At 30.2% G+C, this 19,982-nt stretch overlaps 2 protein-coding genes and 2 long non-coding RNA genes across 5 annotated transcripts; 3 read left to right on the forward strand and 1 right to left on the reverse strand.

Moving 5' to 3' along the window:
- The first annotated feature begins 978 nt into the window (after window positions 1–978).
- Window positions 979–2,971, forward strand: LOC112696194 (probable aspartic proteinase GIP2). Its single transcript, XM_025748815.3, has one exon. It carries the CDS (start codon window positions 1,463–1,465, stop codon window positions 2,768–2,770), a length of 1,308 nt encoding a protein of 435 aa, XP_025604600.1. The 5' UTR covers window positions 979–1,462; the 3' UTR covers window positions 2,771–2,971.
- Window positions 2,972–3,967: 996 nt separating this feature from the next.
- LOC140173426 (uncharacterized) lies at window positions 3,968–4,982 on the forward strand. Its single transcript, XR_011862210.1, has 2 exons — window positions 3,968–4,155; window positions 4,607–4,982. It is a non-coding gene; the product is annotated as an uncharacterized lncRNA (long non-coding RNA).
- Window positions 4,983–9,241: 4,259 nt separating this feature from the next.
- On the forward strand, window positions 9,242–10,317 carry LOC112698114 (uncharacterized). Its single transcript, XR_003151382.2, has 2 exons — window positions 9,242–9,405; window positions 9,932–10,317. It is a non-coding gene; the product is annotated as an uncharacterized lncRNA (long non-coding RNA).
- A 2,715-nt stretch (window positions 10,318–13,032) lies between these two features.
- Window positions 13,033–19,899, reverse strand: LOC112696195 (uncharacterized). 2 transcript variants are annotated; one of them, XM_025748818.3, is made up of 18 exons: window positions 19,671–19,863; window positions 19,185–19,230; window positions 18,881–19,001; window positions 17,955–18,103; window positions 17,640–17,723; window positions 17,496–17,558; window positions 17,177–17,308; window positions 16,800–17,075; window positions 16,389–16,508; window positions 16,032–16,081; window positions 15,601–15,763; window positions 15,360–15,497; window positions 14,631–14,753; window positions 14,450–14,548; window positions 14,094–14,183; window positions 13,909–13,993; window positions 13,637–13,767; window positions 13,033–13,532 (listed from the first exon to the last, which is right to left on the reverse strand). In XM_025748818.3, exons 2-18 carry the CDS (start codon window positions 19,197–19,199, stop codon window positions 13,389–13,391), a joined length of 1,983 nt encoding a protein of 660 aa, XP_025604603.1. In that variant the 5' UTR covers window positions 19,200–19,230; window positions 19,671–19,863; the 3' UTR covers window positions 13,033–13,388. The 2 variants fall into 2 exon arrangements, with proteins under 2 accessions (XP_025604603.1, XP_025604601.1); XM_025748816.3 differs by lacking the exon at window positions 19,185–19,230 and having other exon boundaries at window positions 19,671–19,899.
- Between the last annotated feature and the right edge of the window lie 83 nt (window positions 19,900–19,982).

The raw sequence follows: 19,982 nt of genomic DNA on the forward strand, positions 1-19,982 counted from the left end.
AATCTATTATCCACAAAAAATCATTATCTACCTAACAAAATCTGAAATAAAATACTAATAAAGTAACATGGCTGCCTTCTTTGACGTCCTTTTTTACATCTCATTCAAATCCATTAATTAAACTTACGTGTATAACAGCAGCGTAATCCTCCAGGATATATATACATATATATAGACTAAATATTATTTTTTATTTTATTTAAGAATAAAAATTCAAATACAGTAAAATTAATAATTAAAAATTATTAAATAATTTTATATATTTGACTAAATTATTATTTAATAATTTTTAATTATAAATTTTACATAAAAATAATTATACATAAATTTTTATTTTATTTAAATTAGTTATATATATTGATAATATTATAAAAAAAATTAATAACTAATATTTTTAAGCCAATTTTTATTTTCCTTTCATCGTTCACAAAGTTAAGTTGGTTTCTTTGTTTTTTATTGTATAAATTAATCATTGGCTACAAAATTATTAGTGATATATATCACGCTATTTATTATATACTTACTCTTTGTTTATTTATTGTTGAGAACATTCAACTTAGCTTCCATATATATAAATTCTAAGAGATATAGTTAATTACTTAATTTATAGTATGCAAGCCAAGAAATTTTCTAAAGTTAGGTACAATAGGGCTGCTTTCTTTGACGTCGAGGTATGTCTCTTTACATGCATACACGATATACCTGCTTTTTAATCCAAACCTAAATCGTGCACACTGCATTCATCACTAACATGTATGAACATAGCAATCAAACCAGAGAAAATTTTGATCATTCTTGGTTCAATATAACACAAAAAGTCAACCTATATTTATTTTGAATATATTTGTTAAGATTGTGATATTGTTTTTTCCCTAGCCATATTATTTTACGTAACTTTTCATCATTCAACATAACATTTTGTTTGCATAAACTATGTAGTTTTTCGTACTAGCTAGTCACATATATCTTGCTATATACACCAAAATAATAGTGATATTTGATAGATATTTCAATATTGGAAAATTTCATACATTCACGTAAATGCACTATGTACACATATGATTGACATGACACATTAATTGTGATATGTCAAACTCAAAACGTAGTCACAGATGGCAAGATTAAGAGTTTCTAGTAGTCAACGAAGGCAACTCTCATCTTTATCAATTATCATCCACTTTATTCTCAAACTCTCGTATTGTTTATCCTTATTTTTATTTTATATATATATATATATCAAGCCAGTTGTATGGTCTTGTACGTTCTTGACAAACATTTATAAAATAAAAAATAAAATATATATAACCATTTATAGAAATATATGTATTTACCTATATAAAATTTGATAAAATATAAAAATTAAAGTAATAGGTGCTTAAACTTAGAATCTTACTATATAAATAGAGGCAGTGGTTTTGCAATATGAATCGCAGCACACCACAAGTTAACCAACTCCGTCAGCATGGCACAAAAACTCTTGGCAGCTTTCCTCCTCCTCCTCTTCTCCGCCGCCATCACCGTCTCTTCAGCTCAGAAATCATTCAGACCAAAAGCATTGGTCATCCCAATCAAGAAGGACACTTCCACAAACCAGTACCTCACAACAATCCGGCAGCGCACCCCTCTCGTCCCTGTCTCCCTCGTCCTTGACCTCGGCGGCCAGTTCCTCTGGGTCGACTGCGACAAAAACTACGTCTCCTCCACCTACCGCCCCGCCCGCTGCGGCTCCGCCCAGTGCTCCCTCGCCGGCTCCACCTCCTGCGGCACCTGCAACGCCCCTCCCCGCCCAGGATGCAACAACAACACCTGCGGCCTCATACCGGACAACACCATCACCCACACCGCCACCGGCGGCGAGCTCGCCGAAGACGCCGTGTCCGTACAGTCCACTAACGGCTTCAATCCTGGCCAAAACGTCACCGTTTCGCGCTTCCTCTTCTCCTGCGCCCCCACTTTCCTCCTCAAAGGCCTCGCTAGCGGCGTCTCCGGAATGGCGGGTCTCGGAAGGACGAAAATCGCACTTCCCACGCAGTTCGCCTCCGCTTTCAGCTTCGCCAGAAAATTCGCCGTTTGCTTATCCTCAAACGGCGTCGTTTTCTTCGGAGATGGACCGTACGGTTTCCTCCCGAACGTTGAGTACGATTCGAAATCTCTAACCTACACACCTCTCTTCATCAACCCCGTGAGCACCGCCTCCGCTTACTCCCAAGGAGAACCCTCCGCTGAGTACTTCATCGGCGTGAGTTCCATTAAAGTTGACCAAAATGTGGTCAAAGTCAAATCCAGCTTGTTGACCATCAACAAGACCAGCGGCGTGGGTGGAACGAAGATCAGCACTGTAAACCCTTACACGGTTCTAGAAGATTCGATCTTCAACGCCTTGGTTAAGTCCTTCGTGAATGCCTCGGCTGCAAGGAACATAACAAGGGTGGCTTCGGTGAAGCCGTTCGGAGCATGCTTCAGCACGGAGAACGTGTTCAGCACGCGCTTGGGGTACGCGGTTCCAACAATCGAACTCGTTCTTGAAAACGCGAAATTGAGTTGGAGCATATTCGGTGCTAACTCGGTGGTTCAAGTGAGTGATAAAGTGATATGTCTTGGGTTCGTGAACGGTGGGAAGAACCCTACAACCTCCATCGTGATCGGAGGGTATCAGTTAGAGAACAATCTTTTGCAGTTCGATCTGGCTGCTTCCAGATTGGGATTCAGCTCTTTGCTCTTCGGAAGACAAACCACGTGTTCCAACTTCAATTTCACCTCCACCGCTTAATTAATTGAAGAATTGAATTATGTGCTGTGATTCTTATTCTTCAGAATAAAGGGCCATGTCATGTGGGGCCACACTTTTTGTTTTTTTTTTGTGGGAGTAGCTTGTGCGGCTTCTGATGTACGTGTAATAATAGTATAATACTCATACACCATTTGTGTTTGAATCATAATAAAGGAGTGATGATACGTACACTTTACTTGATGTCCATGGATATTTAGTTATTTACTTTCGCACAAAGTCTGTTAATAAAATAGTCAAGATATTTGTTAATGAAAAATTATATGTATACACACTATTGTTTTTTCTTATCGTATAAAGGATTAATTTTTTATTAATTATTTTTTTAATATTAAAAATAAAAAATTAAAAGAGATGTTTGGTTATATAATAAGGCTAAAAAAGAAAATTATTTATTAAATTTTGTTAGGCAAACAATAATTTTTGTACATAATATAAATAATACTCTAAAATTGATCTAATAAAATAAAAAAATATTTCACTCCTAAATTATCTCTTAAACTCTAACATTAAGATAATTATTTATACACCTAATAAATTAAATATCTAATATATTTATTATTTACATTATTTAATATTTTTATTATTTACTTATATTTTTCCCCATTAATAATGGTATGTACTATACGTTGTCTCATCGAATATTTTTTTACATTAATAATATTTTATCTGCATAAATTTAAATATAAAAAAGTAATTGAAAAAATGAAAGAAAACCAATTTAATGAAATACTTATTATAGATTAGTTAATACTAGTGGGATAATGGAAAGAAATTTGAGTAGGTATATAAAATTTTGGTCTAACAAAAAAATATATATAAACTGAATGTTTTTAAATAGAACCGTGCAAGTCAGATGGGTTCTGCTCGTAAGACTAAGCCCATGACAAAAATATATATTTGCCACGTTTGCTTAATAACTTTACTGTCATTAACAATGTCAAACTCAAATTCAAACACTTTCTTCTACTACACGTGTAAGCTATATCTATCCCTGTTGTTTTCTTTACAGGGAATGTGGAATTCATGAAATGGTGCCTTGCCATAACATGGGGAAGGATTCAGGTGAATTTTGTGTCTTGCATGCATGCTCAACTAACACTCCTAACTACCAATTAAATACAGGGATCTCCCTCCACTACTCTCCTATAAATACAACACACAATCCCACACTTTTTCTCATCCATCCTCATCACATCATCACATACATTATTTTACTCTCTTCATCTCATTGTTCTTTTTTATTGTAAGCAAATTTAAGATGGATACCAAAATGTTTGTGTTGATGTGCTTCTTCTCCTCTCTGTTTTTCACCTATGCTGCGGCTACTAATAATAAGCCATTCCAATCTCATGATGCAACACAAGGTAAATAACATAGGAAAATTTTTTAATGTATCTGAAACATGTGTTTTAATAATTTTAATCATTAATTTTAATTAGGTAAACTCTTAAAAATCAACTATAGTATAAGCCGACTCAATTAATTTTTCTTTATTTTTAATTTTGAAATTTCAGAAAATAGAAGTAATAAAAAGTTATTTTATTTTTTTGGATTATACTATGTGTATACCAAAGTCAGCCACCAATATAAAATATATATTAAAAATAAATTAAAACACACATATATTTATACATAATATATTGTTAGTTGATTTTAGTATATAAATAATATTTTTGTATTTTTTTATGTAACTAGCATATTTTTTAACTAATTAACTATAATTTCACTGTACTCTTCCTTTCACACATAGCACATCGCATTATATATTCTGTGTAAAATGTGAATATTTCATTCTTTTAGTGTTTATATATGCAGGAATAAGCACACCAAAAGTACTAGAAATAATACCTGAAACTGGATATTATTATGTGTTGGGAGAAGGATCTTCATCACTCAGCAAATGCGATACGTATTGCCTGATTGGGATCATTAAATATTGTTGCGATTCTTACTCCCTGCCACGTAAGATGGCAAAATATGCATAGATCATGGAACAACTATGAAATATAATAAAGCACATCACTATGTTATTATGATGTGTGTATTATATTTTATTATGTGTCTGCTTAGCTTCAATAATCCATCTTCTATATATGTACCACCATGAATGCATGTACCTCCCAATTTCTATATTGTAATGTGCGTGCCACTTATAATTATTATGAATGTCACATGCTTGAATTTATCAATATCGATCGTATGCTAATTTCCTCCACAACTTCTATAGAATCATTTGCTTATGCAAATCATAACACTTATCCATCAATTAATTCCATTAAAAAAAAATTCCCTCACTTTTATAATTAAATGTGTACTATATAGATGAACTTTAACATAATTAAGGCCATTATGGATGATGAAGCTAAGGAAAGGTAAGGAACAAAATATAGAGATGGATATTGGTAGTGAAAATAAAAAAGAAAAAAATAAAGAAAGAAAGAAGAGGAATTATAGGTGAAAACTCATGTGAAGTTATTTTTATGTGAAGTTGTTAGTTTATACTATTAGATAATAATTTAGTCAAATATATTAAATTATCTAACGCTTTTTAATTAACAACTTTACAAAGACAACTGCACGTGAGTTTTCACCAAAATTAATAGCTGATGAGTTCAGTTAGTTGTAACTACTTTCTTAACTAACTCACATTTTATCCTTATCCAGTTACCGTGTGTATATATATATTGTTAAGCAATTCTACAAAACCAGCACAATTTACTCTTTTTGACCAGTATTATTAAGAAAAAAAAATCTAAATACACTAATAAATATGTGTGCTAGCTAAAATTACTAGTTAATATAAATAAAAATTATTCTCCTAAATATTTTCTTTCTATATTGTTCTACTAGCTTTTCTTATAGCTTTAAATTTAATTAGGGACTTGAATAAACTGAATAAAACTAGAAGTAGGACTTATGAAGTAAAATAAAGGAAAGGTATGGCTACTATAAATCTTCCGTTTTAATTTTCTTCTTTAGGTTCTTAGTTCTAAACTCTCATATAAATAGACGACAAAAAATATGGATATCACAAGTTAGTGCCTTAGTGCCCTAACACGTATATATAAAATTACAAATACAATGATTTGTTTCCTTTAATTTTTCCATTTGCTTCTCTTGCTACAATCCTTTTTTTTTTCCTATTTGTATATATAGGGTTGTCTACACCCGAAATGAATTAGTCTGGAGAATTAATATGATTCAAATAAATTAATTAAGGATCATAAGATAAGATCCCTTTGAAGAAGATGATGAAATTTCACAAGAATAACGATTGAGATGAGAAGAAAGATTAGAGTGCAAGAAAGCGAGTCTTTGTAATACCATACATTATTTTTCATCTATCAATACATTGTACATATGATTATATATACAATACTCAATCCTACTAAAAATATAATCTTTCATTAAAAGATCATAATAACAAAGACGATGAGAACAAGAATATATTGAAGATCAAATTACTTTACACCAAGGGTATGAGGAGTCTTTTGTCCTACAACTCTTGTAAAATTTAACCAAACTACAAATCAACTTGGATTGATTTAGTAGCTAGTTCAAATAAATATTAAATGTTCGAATTTTATTTTATACATACAATAATTTATTTATTAATGACAAATTTTTAAATAAAATTTTGATTTATAATAAATTAATTTTTAGTTTGTTAATTAAGCTGAAAATACAATAAAAAAAAGAAAAAAAAAACAAACCACCAATATTTTTCTATCTCTTCAAATTGATATATACGGTTGCATCTAGTTATATTAATTTTTGTAATTATTATTTAATATATTTTTTTTATGTTGGTCTTTATAGTTAATGTCAAAGTGATAAAACAAATTTGTTAGATAACTAACAAAGATCTAACTAACAATAAATCAATAAATATTATTTAATTGTATTTCATACTCATTAATTAGTGATTATTTAAATTTTATTTTATATAAAAAATAAAATTAATGATTATTAATTATAATTGTTTAAAGTTAGCCGATTAAAAGTTGTTTTCTCTATTTTTGGTGATGAAATCCGTACGTCTAGTTATATTAGGGACTACTTAATTAATGATGATTGATTCCATAGGCAGGTGATGGATTTTCTCTCATGCTCAACTAACAATCCTAACCACCAAATACAGAGAATATAATATAATCCCTCCACTACTATAAATAGAGCAGACATTCCCACAGTTTTTCTCATCTCACATATATACATTTGAATAGCCTGTGTTTATTAAAGATGAATAGCAAAGTGTTTGTGTTGATGCTGTGCTTGCTTTTCACCTACGCTGCGGCTACTAGTGCTAGTGATGCAACAAAAGTAGTGGAAATAATCCCTGCAACTGCAAGTGGATTGGGATCATCAGGATCAGAACTTGGCAAATGCGATACCTATTGCATTTTTTTCTTCGTTAAAGTTTGTTGCGATTCTTACTCCCTGCCACGTAAGATGGCAAGCTATGCATAGCTGCTCTATATCTATCTATCTATCTATATGCATCCATGAAATTATGAAATAAATAACTATAGAGTATATGTCTCACTCTATACGCGCCTCTTATATATTGTTATCAATGTAACATGCTTCAATATCGTATTTTCATTTTCCTCTTTATGATCATACAAATTCATCGTATCAAGATTCAAATAGAATACGTGAATGAAAAATAAGGAATTATCAATCGTAAAAAATGATGCCAATATTATGCTAAATCATGGCCGTTGTTTATCGTCAAAAATACTATTCGTACATTAATATCAGCTACAAAAATTAATCACCAATGTATTTATATATAAATACATATGTGATTTAATTTATTTTTAACAACTATGTTCTGTGTATACCAAAATCAGTTACGAAAATTAGCTACAATATAAAATACATATTAGAATACAAAAATATACATAAAAAATAAATTAAATTACAAATATATTTTTATACAAATAATATTTTTATATTTTTAACGTGTATTTATATTCCAACATATATTTTATACTAATAACTAACTGTAGTAGCTAATTTTAGTGTACACGCACGTACCATAATCCATTGATCATTTATTAACATAATTTCTTTTCATGGTCCCAAATACACATTCAACTAACATAGTGTGAATGTGTGATAGTGTAGTACCAAGAAAAACAACACCCAAAAGTGATCAAAAGTACGACGTTGTCTTTTTGTTGGTCCTTTGATTTCTCTAGCTCTAACTGATTGTTCATAAGTAAGAGAAATAATCTAATTTCAATTTCTTTTCAACATGTACGTGTAGTACAATATAAGCAAGAGAAATTCATCACTCAAATTTATCTTTAAATGCTTATATATCAAATATACGCAAGAAAAATGTAATCTTATTTAACATATCTAGTATGATTTTTATCATGAAACAAGATCCATATATATGCAAAACTTCAACACCAACTCAAGTTTACTTAGATGTATAGAATTACACGTTAAAAGAACATGCATACAAAATAGTTCAACAAGGATTGAACTCGAGACTTATGTTATAAAAATTTTGATATTATGTCATGAAATTACTCTTTTCAAAACTTAAATTAATAAAAAAAGAATATAGTATTTCTAACCATAATAAATACAAATAAAATGCATTAAAGCTAAATAATCATTAGACTCCCACTACTAAATTAAAGACTTCATATAAAATTTCAAACTCTTCATATTTTATTTGTATATAAAGCGAGAAAAATATCAGTGAGAATGTCAAGTAACGATTTAATTATTATTGTTTTTGTAATTATATCATGTGTATGAGTTTTATTATATCTTAATTTAATTTAATGGTAATTAAAATGTTAAAAATATAATTATTGATATAATTTTTTTTATTCGTTTAAATTTTTAAAAAAATTATGACATAATGTCAGAATTTATCTAATTTAATCTAATATTGTTTGATCATTCACCAAAAAATTTCTTACATGTAAAGATACTTTAAAAATATAACTATTTATATAATATTTTATATTAATTTAAATTTTTTAGAGACATGATTTTATGATATAAATTCTTATTTTTTCATTAAAAAATTTAAAAGACGATATATATATATATATATATATATATATATATATATATATATATATATATATATATATATATATCATTCACCAAAAAAATTCTTACATGTAAAGATACTTTTAAAATATAACTATTTATGTAATATTTTATATTAATTTAAATTTTTGAGAGACATGATTTTATGATATAAATTCTTATTTTTTCATTAAAAAAATTTAAAAGACAATAATATATATAGTATGAAATAATAAAAAAGTATATATGGAGTCTCCCAAACTACCATGCAAGTTTCTCTCATGCTCAACTACCAATCCAAACTACCAAAGATAGATATACCAATGCACACATATATGTCTCCCTTGCTCTATTATATTGCTCCTATAAATAGAGCAGACATTCCCCAAGGTCTTCTCATCTTTCTCATCTCATACCTTTTACTATTTTAGCCTCTCTTTATATCAAATTAAAGATGAATTATACCATGAAAGCCTTTCTGTTCATGTGCTTATTTTTCACCTATGCTGTGGCTACTGATAATAAGCCATTTGAAGCTGGTGCAACTCAAGGTAATAATAATATAATATAATGAGAATTTCTTACATGCTGTAAAAATAAATGATAATTTTTTTTGTCTATTCTATGTATATATATTCATATTGTGTTACATCAGTAATCATCTTAGAAGGAGAGAGGGGGTAAGTTAAGTAGATTTTTTAATTTTAAAAAATAAAAATGAGAGTCACATTGTTGATATATATTTCACAATATAAATAGAATAGAACAAAAAATTTTCATTTATTTTTTACAGCATATATATAATGAATTTAATTTTTATTGATGGTATAAAACTTTTTATACAATATTATATATATATATATATATATATATATATATATATATATATATATATAAAAGATAATTATTTACTGTATGAATATAAAAAATAATATTTTTATTAATATGATGATATATAATTAGATATCCATATAAAATTTTATAACATTGAAGTTAAATTCGTATAGAATATATATAATAAGAGCACCATTGAGTGTGACATATGTGAATATTTATTTTTCATAATGTATATGGAAGATGCAGGAAGCATAACAAAAGTGTTGGAATCAATCCCTAGTGGTGTAGCTTATTATGTGATGGGGAAAGAAGAAGAGCTCGGCACATGCCATGAGTATTGCTGGTTAGGCCTCGTAATGTATTGTTGCGAATCTTACTCTCTTCCACGTAAGATCGCAAAATATGCATAGCTTTATACATCGATAATCTATGCATCGCGTGCACCAGCTTCTATATATATATAGGAGTTATGAAATAAAAGTATAGAGTATTTCTATACACCATGTTATGTGTACCTGTACGTCATGATATCTTGTAATGTGCCACTTATTGTTATCAATGTCATGTATTTCAATTCCTAAATTAAATAAAATATAGGGTTTCAACCTGGCCCACCATTGCCTCTATGCTCTAGCTACATGGTTTTATTATTGAGTAATTATCCAAATAAGTCCAACAATTTTTGAAAAAAGACATTTTAATTTTTTAAAAAAATTAATATATAAATTAATTCTTAAAAGTTTACTCTAATAGCAAATCAGTTTTAATTTATTTTTTGACAGAATAATTATCTAAATCAATCTTCAAAGATTTTAAAAACAGATATTTTAATTCTAAAAAAATTAATAAACAAATTAATCTCCAATATTTTTCTCCGTTAGATATAACAATTCTCTGTCTAAAAAAATTATTAATATTATTATCGTTATTATTAATTGCATAATAATATTGTACTATAATTTTTTGTATTTTTTGGACAAAGTAAATAAATTTATTCATTAGATTTTTTATGTGTAATACATATATATATATAATATATATGGTCACTAAATAATAATAATAATAATAATAATAATAATAATAATAATAATAATAATAATAATAATATTTAATAAAATTATTAGAGATTATTCTATAAAAAATTTAAAGTTAAAATTATTTGATATTTTTGTATTTAATATAATCAAAAAATGTCCTATTTTAAAAATAATTATATTTGTATTAAAAAATATTTTAATTTAGATTTTAAAGCATTATTATTCACCTTACTTGTTTTTAACGAAAAAGAGTGTATTAATTAATATTAATATTAATATTTATTGACTATATATATATACATAAAAATCTAATGAATAAATTTATTATTATTTTTGTCCAAAAATACAAAAAATATTAATAATATTAAGCAATTAACAATAATAATAATACACTCTTTTTCGTTAAAAACAAATAAGGTGAATAATGATACTTTGAAATTTAAATTAAAATATTTTTTTAATACAAACATGATTTTTAAAATATGACATCTTTTGATTATATTAAATACAAAATATCAAATGATTTCAACTTTAAATTTCTTTATAGGATAATCTCTAATAATTTTATTGATTATTATTATTATTATTATTTAGTGACTATATATATATTATAAATACATACATAAAAATCTATTGAATAAATTTATTATTATTTTATTTATTTTTTTAGACAGAAGACTGTTATGTCTAATAGAGAAGAGTAAAGTATTGTTTTTGTTCCCAACGTTTGGGGTAAATCCTATTTGTGTCCTTAACGTTTTAATCGTCCTATTTGTATCCCTAACGTTTGTAAAAGTGATTTAATGTTATCCTGTCGTCAATTACACATCATGAACGCTTTAGTTTGAGTTTTAAAAATCTCTTTTTGAAATTAGAATACAAATGTCTGGGATAGAATCGATGATTCACTCCAAAAAATTACTTATCAAAAGTTGAAACTAATTCCTATAATATTTACATAATTCACTTTTTTAGGGACATAATTAAATCTAAACACAAATAGTGGGTATAATATTAAAATTGAACACATCCAAATGAGACCTAATTGAGAATAAATACATCCAAATGAGAATAATTAAAAAATATAATATGATTTGTTAGTATAATTGATATTAGGATAACATTGAATCACTTTTATAAACGTTAGAGATACAAAGAGGACAATTTAAATATTAGAGACACAAATAAGACTTATCCCAAATGTTGGGAACAAAAATAATACTTTACTCAATAGAAAAAAATGTTGGAGATTGATTTGTGTACTAATTTTTCTTGGAACTAAAATGTCAATTTTTAAATTTTTTTTGGATTGATCTAAATAATTACTCTATCAAAAAATAAACTGAGGACTGCCGGAATAAAATCTTGAGAATTAATTTGTGTATTAATTTTTTGGGGATTAAAATATCCGTTTTTAAAATCATGGAGACTGATTTGGTAATTACTCTTTATTATTTATTAATTTTCTTCTAAAACATTAATGAATTGTTTTATTTTTTCGTGAAAAACACAACGCACACTAACATCAAAGTATATATATATACAATCTCACTAGTCCGCTTAAGCAAGTGTCGGGGGTTCGAATCTCGCCTTGTGCATGCAGCAACCCATTGGCCAGCGGCAAACCCTTAAATGGAGCTCAGTACCGCGACGGATTAGTCCTTGACCTGCCGGGTTGGGGGATACCGTGGGAAACAAAAAAAACAAAAAAAAAAAAAAATATATATATACAATCTAGTCAGTTTCCATTCAGTAAAATGTCTCCTTTCTCGTTCCATCTCCATCATGACTCATGAGTCCCTATTTATTTTTCACTAGAAAAGTGGATATTCACATATATTAATAGATATTTAGTTTAATTTTTATTTAAAAAAAATTAACACATAATAAAATTCAATACAATTAAACTAAATATATATTCAACGTAATTAATATAGAGACACAAGATCTTCAATATGCAAATTAAAATAAAATGACATAAATTTGAATTCAATATTTCTACAAATATTTTGATAGTCTCACCAAAACGGACAAAATCTTGATGTTTCACGATCTTAGGCACTTTTGGAGGTGCGATTTCTTAAAACAATATCAACATTTTTCAAGGAAACCTTTGAAGAGCTTTAATTTTTGTAGTAAAAACTGATCTAGCTAGATAGATATATATGTTTGCCATGACATTACTCGACTCTCTCAAGAAACGAACAATGGAGGAAAGCATTATAACGAATATAATAATACTAAAATATTCATAACAGAAACCACTTCTCTTTAAACAAAAATTATGATCACATGAGCAAAAAATAAAATAAAAAAGCCAACTCTTCATCTGTAGTGGAATTATTTTTATCAATTATCAACTCATAAAAAGCATTACTTCTGAGGGAAAAAATGATGTTACAAACTGACGAACACATCCCTATCTATACGAGGAGGAAAAGAATAATGAAGATAGACAAAATTGCTAATATACAACAGCTATCAAAACCTTAAAGCCCAAACAGAATCTTATAACCTAGATCTCTTGCCCCAACCAACAATGATGACTTTGGCAACCAAAAATGCACAGCTCCGCCAGCAGCACCTGGTTTAGCAGTCTTTTTTATCTTCAATAAAGTAGCAGTGGAATGCTTAGCTTTGATTATTATAATTGTTATCAGTTATCTGCGCCGCAACAAGACGGTGTTCTGGTGAGCCTTGATATCCCTTTGTATTCTGTCTGCATATAAGGGTAGGCTAATGATTCCATTGATCTCATTCAACAGCAACTCTTCGGTAATGTTATCCTTTATGCTTCGCATTACCTGTGCCATCAAATTAATTTTAAAAAGTAAACTTGTATTACATGTTCTTCACATTAACTAATTAAACCAAAACACAGGAGGATTAAGAGGAAATAAGAATAAACCTTTCTGTAGGTATTAATCTCATTCGGATTTGCTTTGTCAAATCTGATTCTCATACAGACCCAGTGACGCTCTGTGGCGTCCCAGTAGCACTCAATGATCTTCCCTGAATAGGAAGAAATATCTGATGCATCTGCAAATGGTTTAAGCAAAAAAGGGAAACAAATTATGGTTTGCTTTTGCAAATACCAATCTTAGATAAACTACTCAGATAACTGTATCAGAGTTTATAATTATGTTTTCCTAGACGGTATCAAATTATAGGCCAACAAACCTTTAAAAATAACTCTATTCCCTTCCATTAACTTCTTCCTTCCGCGTTCAAACAGATAAAGGAGGGGGCGATCACCTGCTCCAACCTGTAAAATAAGACGTCACAATATATTTGGATTGTAATGATGGGGACAATTTTTGGCAAAAATCAGTGCATCTTAACTTTACGAAAGGTATTTATACAACCTCACAGAGGAAGTCAACGGAGTTCATCTCGGGATATTTCCACTTCAAAAGACCTTCGTGTGTGCGAGGGACATATGGATCATCCCAACCCTGTAGAATCAAACATCAGTAAGAACAGAAAATTTGAGAAGAACAGCATCTACCCATATTTATGAATTGATAGTATTTTGTTAGTTGGGCAATCTTCACTGATAAAAGGGTACACCTATATCTACATTACTCGGTAGCTAATAGTAATTTATATATTGAAGCGGGAAGAACTGAAAAAAATGAACCGTGCATTGTTATAGCATCTATTCAATCAGAACCAATCTATGCTTGCAGGGTTTCAAACTTTTAGAGATAGTAATTATAACCTGGAACACCAGACCATCTGATTGATGCGAGAGTTGTGGAATAAATTTATGAAGGAGCTTTGAAACGGTAGAAAGTAACCAAAACCCCTTCCTCCTCACCTGAAACATAAGCACGACAATATAAAGTTGATCGCACTAGAAAATGCCCCTAAAGTAGAATAATAAGCATCACTATACATACGCTAAATGGCTCCAAGTCATATCTGTAATAAGGATTTGTACTCTTGGAAAGAGCCTCTCGTTCCATGTTACGAGGCTCAATTACTTCTTTATCCAGCAATTTCCACCGTTCGTAGAATGGAAGCTGCAAGCGTTAACAAAAATGGTCAAGTCAAATTCTGCCAAGAAAATGCACAGAACTTATATGGGAACCAACCAGAGATCCAGGATATAAATTGTTTTATAAACATTCTTCCTATTTTTTCCTTTTTCGGCAGCAAATAATCATGCTCAGCCAGAAACTGAACATTGTTGATCAGCGTCTGACTGTATCACCGTTCTTGAATAAAACTTATTATATCACTATTTAGTTAATAAGATGCTGCTTCCATAATTATGCAACATTCTTTTCTGCATTTGTCTTGTGATGTCTATCTTGAACTAATTAAGGTTGCAAACTTTCACGCAAACCATGGCCCAAGAATCAGAACTAGTTACAAATTCAACAAGAAAGCTTACAGGAGCTCATTTTCATTGGGATTCTTAGGAGAATATACATAAATTCAGTGATAATACAAATACCCTATCTATAATATTTAATACGATCTATTTTGCGCCAACCACTACCAATAGACACTCAAAACCCCAAAATCAAACAAGAGTTAACTGGTGTTTTCAATATTTCAGAATAGTAAAATGTATGGATGAACCAACCAAACTATAGGCACTACAATTGTCAACCAATAAATACCTCTGTCACTGAGACTTGATTAATTGCCATCAGATCATAAATGAGGTATCTTCTCTCTTGCTTATGCGTATGCGGATCCATGTCGATAATCATCTCCCCGTCAAGTAATGTATAGTGGTGATTCTTCTCAGGTGTACCCTTGAAATGGTTTCATTAAAAATGATTAAATAAAAGGAATGGATCTAAAAAATATGTATATCAAGATACTAACAGAAATAACAGCAAATAAAAATGCACATACCCCATTTGAGTATCTGCAAGGAAACCGCATGTTGATCTTTCGGAAGAGAAACTTTCTGTCGATCAGATAACATCCATCAAAAGTAATCAGCATCATGTAACGAGTTCCATCAGCTTTCCAAGTGGCATAGTAATACCGCTGTCTTAAGAGTTGTAGATTTTCACTGCAGAAAACAAGGTAACCTGATGTCGGTTGGCAAATAAAAGATAACAAACAAATTTATTAAAACTGTGTTCAACAGTGTTCCCTCCCTCCAACTCAACTGCACCATATGAATGTTTTCCAAATTTACTTAAAATATAAAATTGACCAAGGATTCACGTATACTAATAATAATAGTGATCCACATATTTTCATGATTATGATTACCCCTGAACTATAACTCAGTATAATAGAAATGAAAATCAATGATCAAATGTAGTTATATTAACCTGTTCAAAGAAACGGGGTGTGATCCAGGAAACTGCGGACGTCCTCTCCCCTGAAAAGAGATAACATCAAAGACAATTAGCCAAACATAATGCAATCAAATCATGATATAAAGTTATGTGTAAGACACTGACATTTCCAAATCACATAATTGTTTTAGCTGAACCTATTTTTTTAATTTCCTCATAATTCAGGAATGCCAATCAAACTAAAGCAAAACCCATTAATTAAATAAGTATAGCATTCATATGAAATGATATTAAAATAGAGAAATATAGCAGCAGACATTAAGAAACTATTCTAAAGGAAACATTAAACTACAGATGCAAAATACAACGAAAGCCAATTCATGAACCGACCCCTGTGCCCAGTTTGAGCAGTTGATAACAAACTTCTTGCATTGTATGCAGCTGATATGAAGGAATGGGATCTCCCAAAATATCGTCATTAGTCAATGCTTCATTCCTCATGGTATTCTCCTAGAATAAAAAACCAAACGTAAGAAAAAGCCATATATACCTATAACTCCAAGCAAAAAGTTGAAGGTTTTTTCCCCAAAAGATTTCAACAAAGCAAACTAACTTAAGCAAGCATTCAAAACAAGATAAATAAAATGATATAAATTTGGGGAAGCAAAAGATTATAGTTATCAACTTAGCACAACCATTCACACTTGTGGGAAGTTTACTTTCCAAGCATCTATCTATGGAATTCAACCTAAAGATGCACTACAAATAATAAAGTACAAGAAGGAGCATCTACTGATATACCTGCTGAGGAACATTTCCATGATTTTCTACAGCATGCACCTGCTGAGGAACATTTCCATAATTTTCTACAGCATCCTGCTGAGGCACATCTCTATAGTTGTCTACAGCTGGGACAGCAGCACCATCAAAATCTGTCTCACAAAGTCTTTTCCATTCTGGAGTCTGAGGACAAACAAGATCTTCAGGCTTCTTTTCACGATAAAACATATATAGGGCGTCAATGTAATCCTGCTTGTAAATTCCTGGGTAACGAGCCTGAGCAAATCTATTTATTGCCTGAGAGATACATACACACAAAAATATGCACAACACATCAATTATTGGAGTGAATCAGGTTTTTGAAACCAGCTTATAAACTTTCCTCAGATGTTTCTCACCTCAGTCACAGAAATGGATTCTGTGCGCACAAGAAAATGAACAATCATATAACCTGTACGGTTATGCCCATGTGTGCAATGTACTAGTATATATTTCATTGTATTTGTTCTTCGGGAGCAAAAGTCCAGAACCTAAAAAGAATGTCTAACAGGTATAAATCATAAAACCTCAAGTGAGATATCAGGAACTGTTCACCATTCCTAGGCTACCAACAAGAGAATAATAGATTATCACACTCTGAGCAGTGATCAAAATACTGTATAAACGTAATGAGCATGAACATCACAGATAATACATATGCTACAAAATGGAAGCTACCTCGTCACAAAATTTTTTTACAGATTCATCATCAGGCACAGAATCTCTTCCCTTGCATCTTATCTGCCATAAGCAAAATAGAAGTTCAAAATTCCAAGTGCAACGAGCATTTATAAAACAGTTCCACAAAAGTTAATATACTACCTTAACATGACTAATCCCTTCTTTTGTCCAATCTGAAACTGGATAGTAACGGTTAGTATTTGTCAGATCAAGCACTAAACCAAGCTGCAAAATTACAGAGTAGACCATCATGAGGCTGGATTCAACAAAGGGACTGTAAAATAGAGAATACTCATAACATGTTATGCATGAAGCACAGTTTATTCAGACAACATAAGATACTCTTAAATTGCTAAGCACTGCTATCTAATTCCCTCAACTGTTGATTCAGGAATTCAACAAATAATAAGTCTAGATAGCCCAAAATGATGGACCTTGTGCTTTTCCTATACTTACTTCTCTACCTAAAGCTCGTTGCTGAAGAATTGCTTGCTTGGGAGTATATTTCTGACCTAGGATGTTATCGTTGAAGGATTCACCGAGTGGGACCTTTGATGGTATTATGAATCCTAATTCTTGACCATGTGGTGGGCAGCCTAACCAACCTGCAATATAGGATCAACTTAAAAACTTCAAATTAACTAAATAAAAGAATATAACAATACAACCACGTTACTAGTGTGTTTGGTTCAGTTTCTTTAGTTATTTGGCTCTAGTAGAACAAGATCAATTCTTCCCTTTATTATCGATTCCGGAAAAGTAAAAAACTTATATTTTTGTCACAACAACTTTTAAGGCTCAAACATAAATCACTTTGCTTCAAAATCAATTCTAACTAAATACTGATAGAATTAATTCTACTCAGAAACACACTATAATCAAGGACACTAGAATCTTATCTCAACATTTGAATCAGTATGTAAGGAATCACGTATCATGAAGTCAACAATGAAAAAGAGCTAACTTCAAAGTCGGGCATATATAACATTGAAACCACAAATAAAGATTCAAATAAAGAAAATATCTTCTTAGGCAAAGACAATGAGTATTTGAAAGCATGCAATCAACATCTCAAATATAATATTATTCAACATACACACAGTCATCTTCCATAGAATTCTGCTACATATAGGAAAAACAAATAGACAACCTCTCAAAGCTAAAGGTTATTTGTAGCTTCATTTATTTGGAGGGATTGTTTAATTTGAAAAGTCAAATTCAAAACAGAAGCTTAAAGAAAAATGTAATGTAGCAATTCTTAAACTACGACGAGGTAAAGCACAATGCAACATCTCTGCAGCACGCAATATAGTCCTCAATATTTGATGATAAATCTCTGTAATGTGTTTAAATTTAAGAGAGGGTGAAGAAGAAGAACCTACCATGAGGAACCATGTTCCTATCGTAAGGTCTAGAGTTTGTATCGTACGGCCTCTGTTCTCTCCCCCAACGTTCCATTCCCGGGGGCTTCCTTTTCCAACCTCTTCGGCCCTCTTCACTATTCTGAAGCATAAAGAACTCACTATTAGAAGAAAAACAAACTAAGCATAGAAAGTTATGATAACAAAATGACAATTCATAAACAATCCAATGGAATACATAAGATTGCCAAGAGTAAAAAGGAGGTTACATTATAACAGGTGAAATATTTATGCTTAGCAATGAAAAAGTTCCACAAAAATTTACCACTTTGAAGTCCATTGATGAAAGTAAATAGCAAAAATCAACAAGCCTGAACAATTCCATTGACACATTAAAACAATTCTACTAAAAAAGAAAACTTATGTAAGCAAAAGCTATTGTGCGGTGAAGTTTTCATGCCGAAGTGAAAATTTGAATACCGTCATATATTAAATTGTGGAATGCCAGCTAAAGTCTGATGCATCTATCAAATTATAATCACAAAAACCGTGAAGAACACGCTGTGTTCGAATGCGGAGAAAGAATGAAATGGTTTTTAGTATAAAACAACAATTGACTTGGTTTTATTTCCGTTGATTGATTTCTCGTACTACTTACTACTCAAGATGCTTGTCAACCATGGAACTAGAATTGAGAAAGAGAATGAGGTCAAAAGTAAAAACGAAAAAGAAAAAACTTCAAAAATGAAAAGAGAAATAAAAGCAAATTGCGGTTTTGGAGAATGAAGAAGAATATTATAATATTATGTACCGCGTGGTAGCTCATAGGAGCTGAGGATTGATGAGAAGTGAGGAAGAATCGGAATTAGGGTTTTTGGTTGGGATTGGGGAGCAGTGAATCGATGTTTGAGAAGATGAGAGTTTGTTGCAGTTTTGAAGTTCGAAGATCTGCGGCTTTGCTTATGATTTAGGATATATCGGCGTCATCCCCTCTTTGAGTAACCGACATTAACCCACTTTCCCTTTTTATTTTTATTCTTTTTATTAAATTTGCATAATATCTTCCTTTTATACGCTATCCATTTAAAATATTGAAAATTTATTTCTGCATAGACGAAAATAA

This window comes from Arachis hypogaea, chromosome 6, assembly GCF_003086295.3.
Source record: "Arachis hypogaea cultivar Tifrunner chromosome 6, arahy.Tifrunner.gnm2.J5K5, whole genome shotgun sequence".
NCBI classification, from domain to species: Eukaryota; Viridiplantae; Streptophyta; class Magnoliopsida; order Fabales; family Fabaceae; genus Arachis; species Arachis hypogaea.

Coding starts and splice junctions, on each gene's coding strand:
- LOC112696194 (XM_025748815.3), top strand. CDS start 1,463: ATGGCACAAAAACTCTTGGCAGCTTTCCTCCTCCTCCTCTTCTCCGCC.
- LOC112696195 (XM_025748816.3), bottom strand. Junction 17,076..17,176: donor AATCCATTTCTGTGACTGAG/GTGAGAAACATC, acceptor TGTATCTCTCAG/GCAATAAATAGATTTGCTCA. Junction 14,754..15,359: donor ATCAAGTCTCAGTGACAGAG/GTATTTATTGGT, acceptor TAACGCTTGCAG/CTTCCATTCTACGAACGGTG.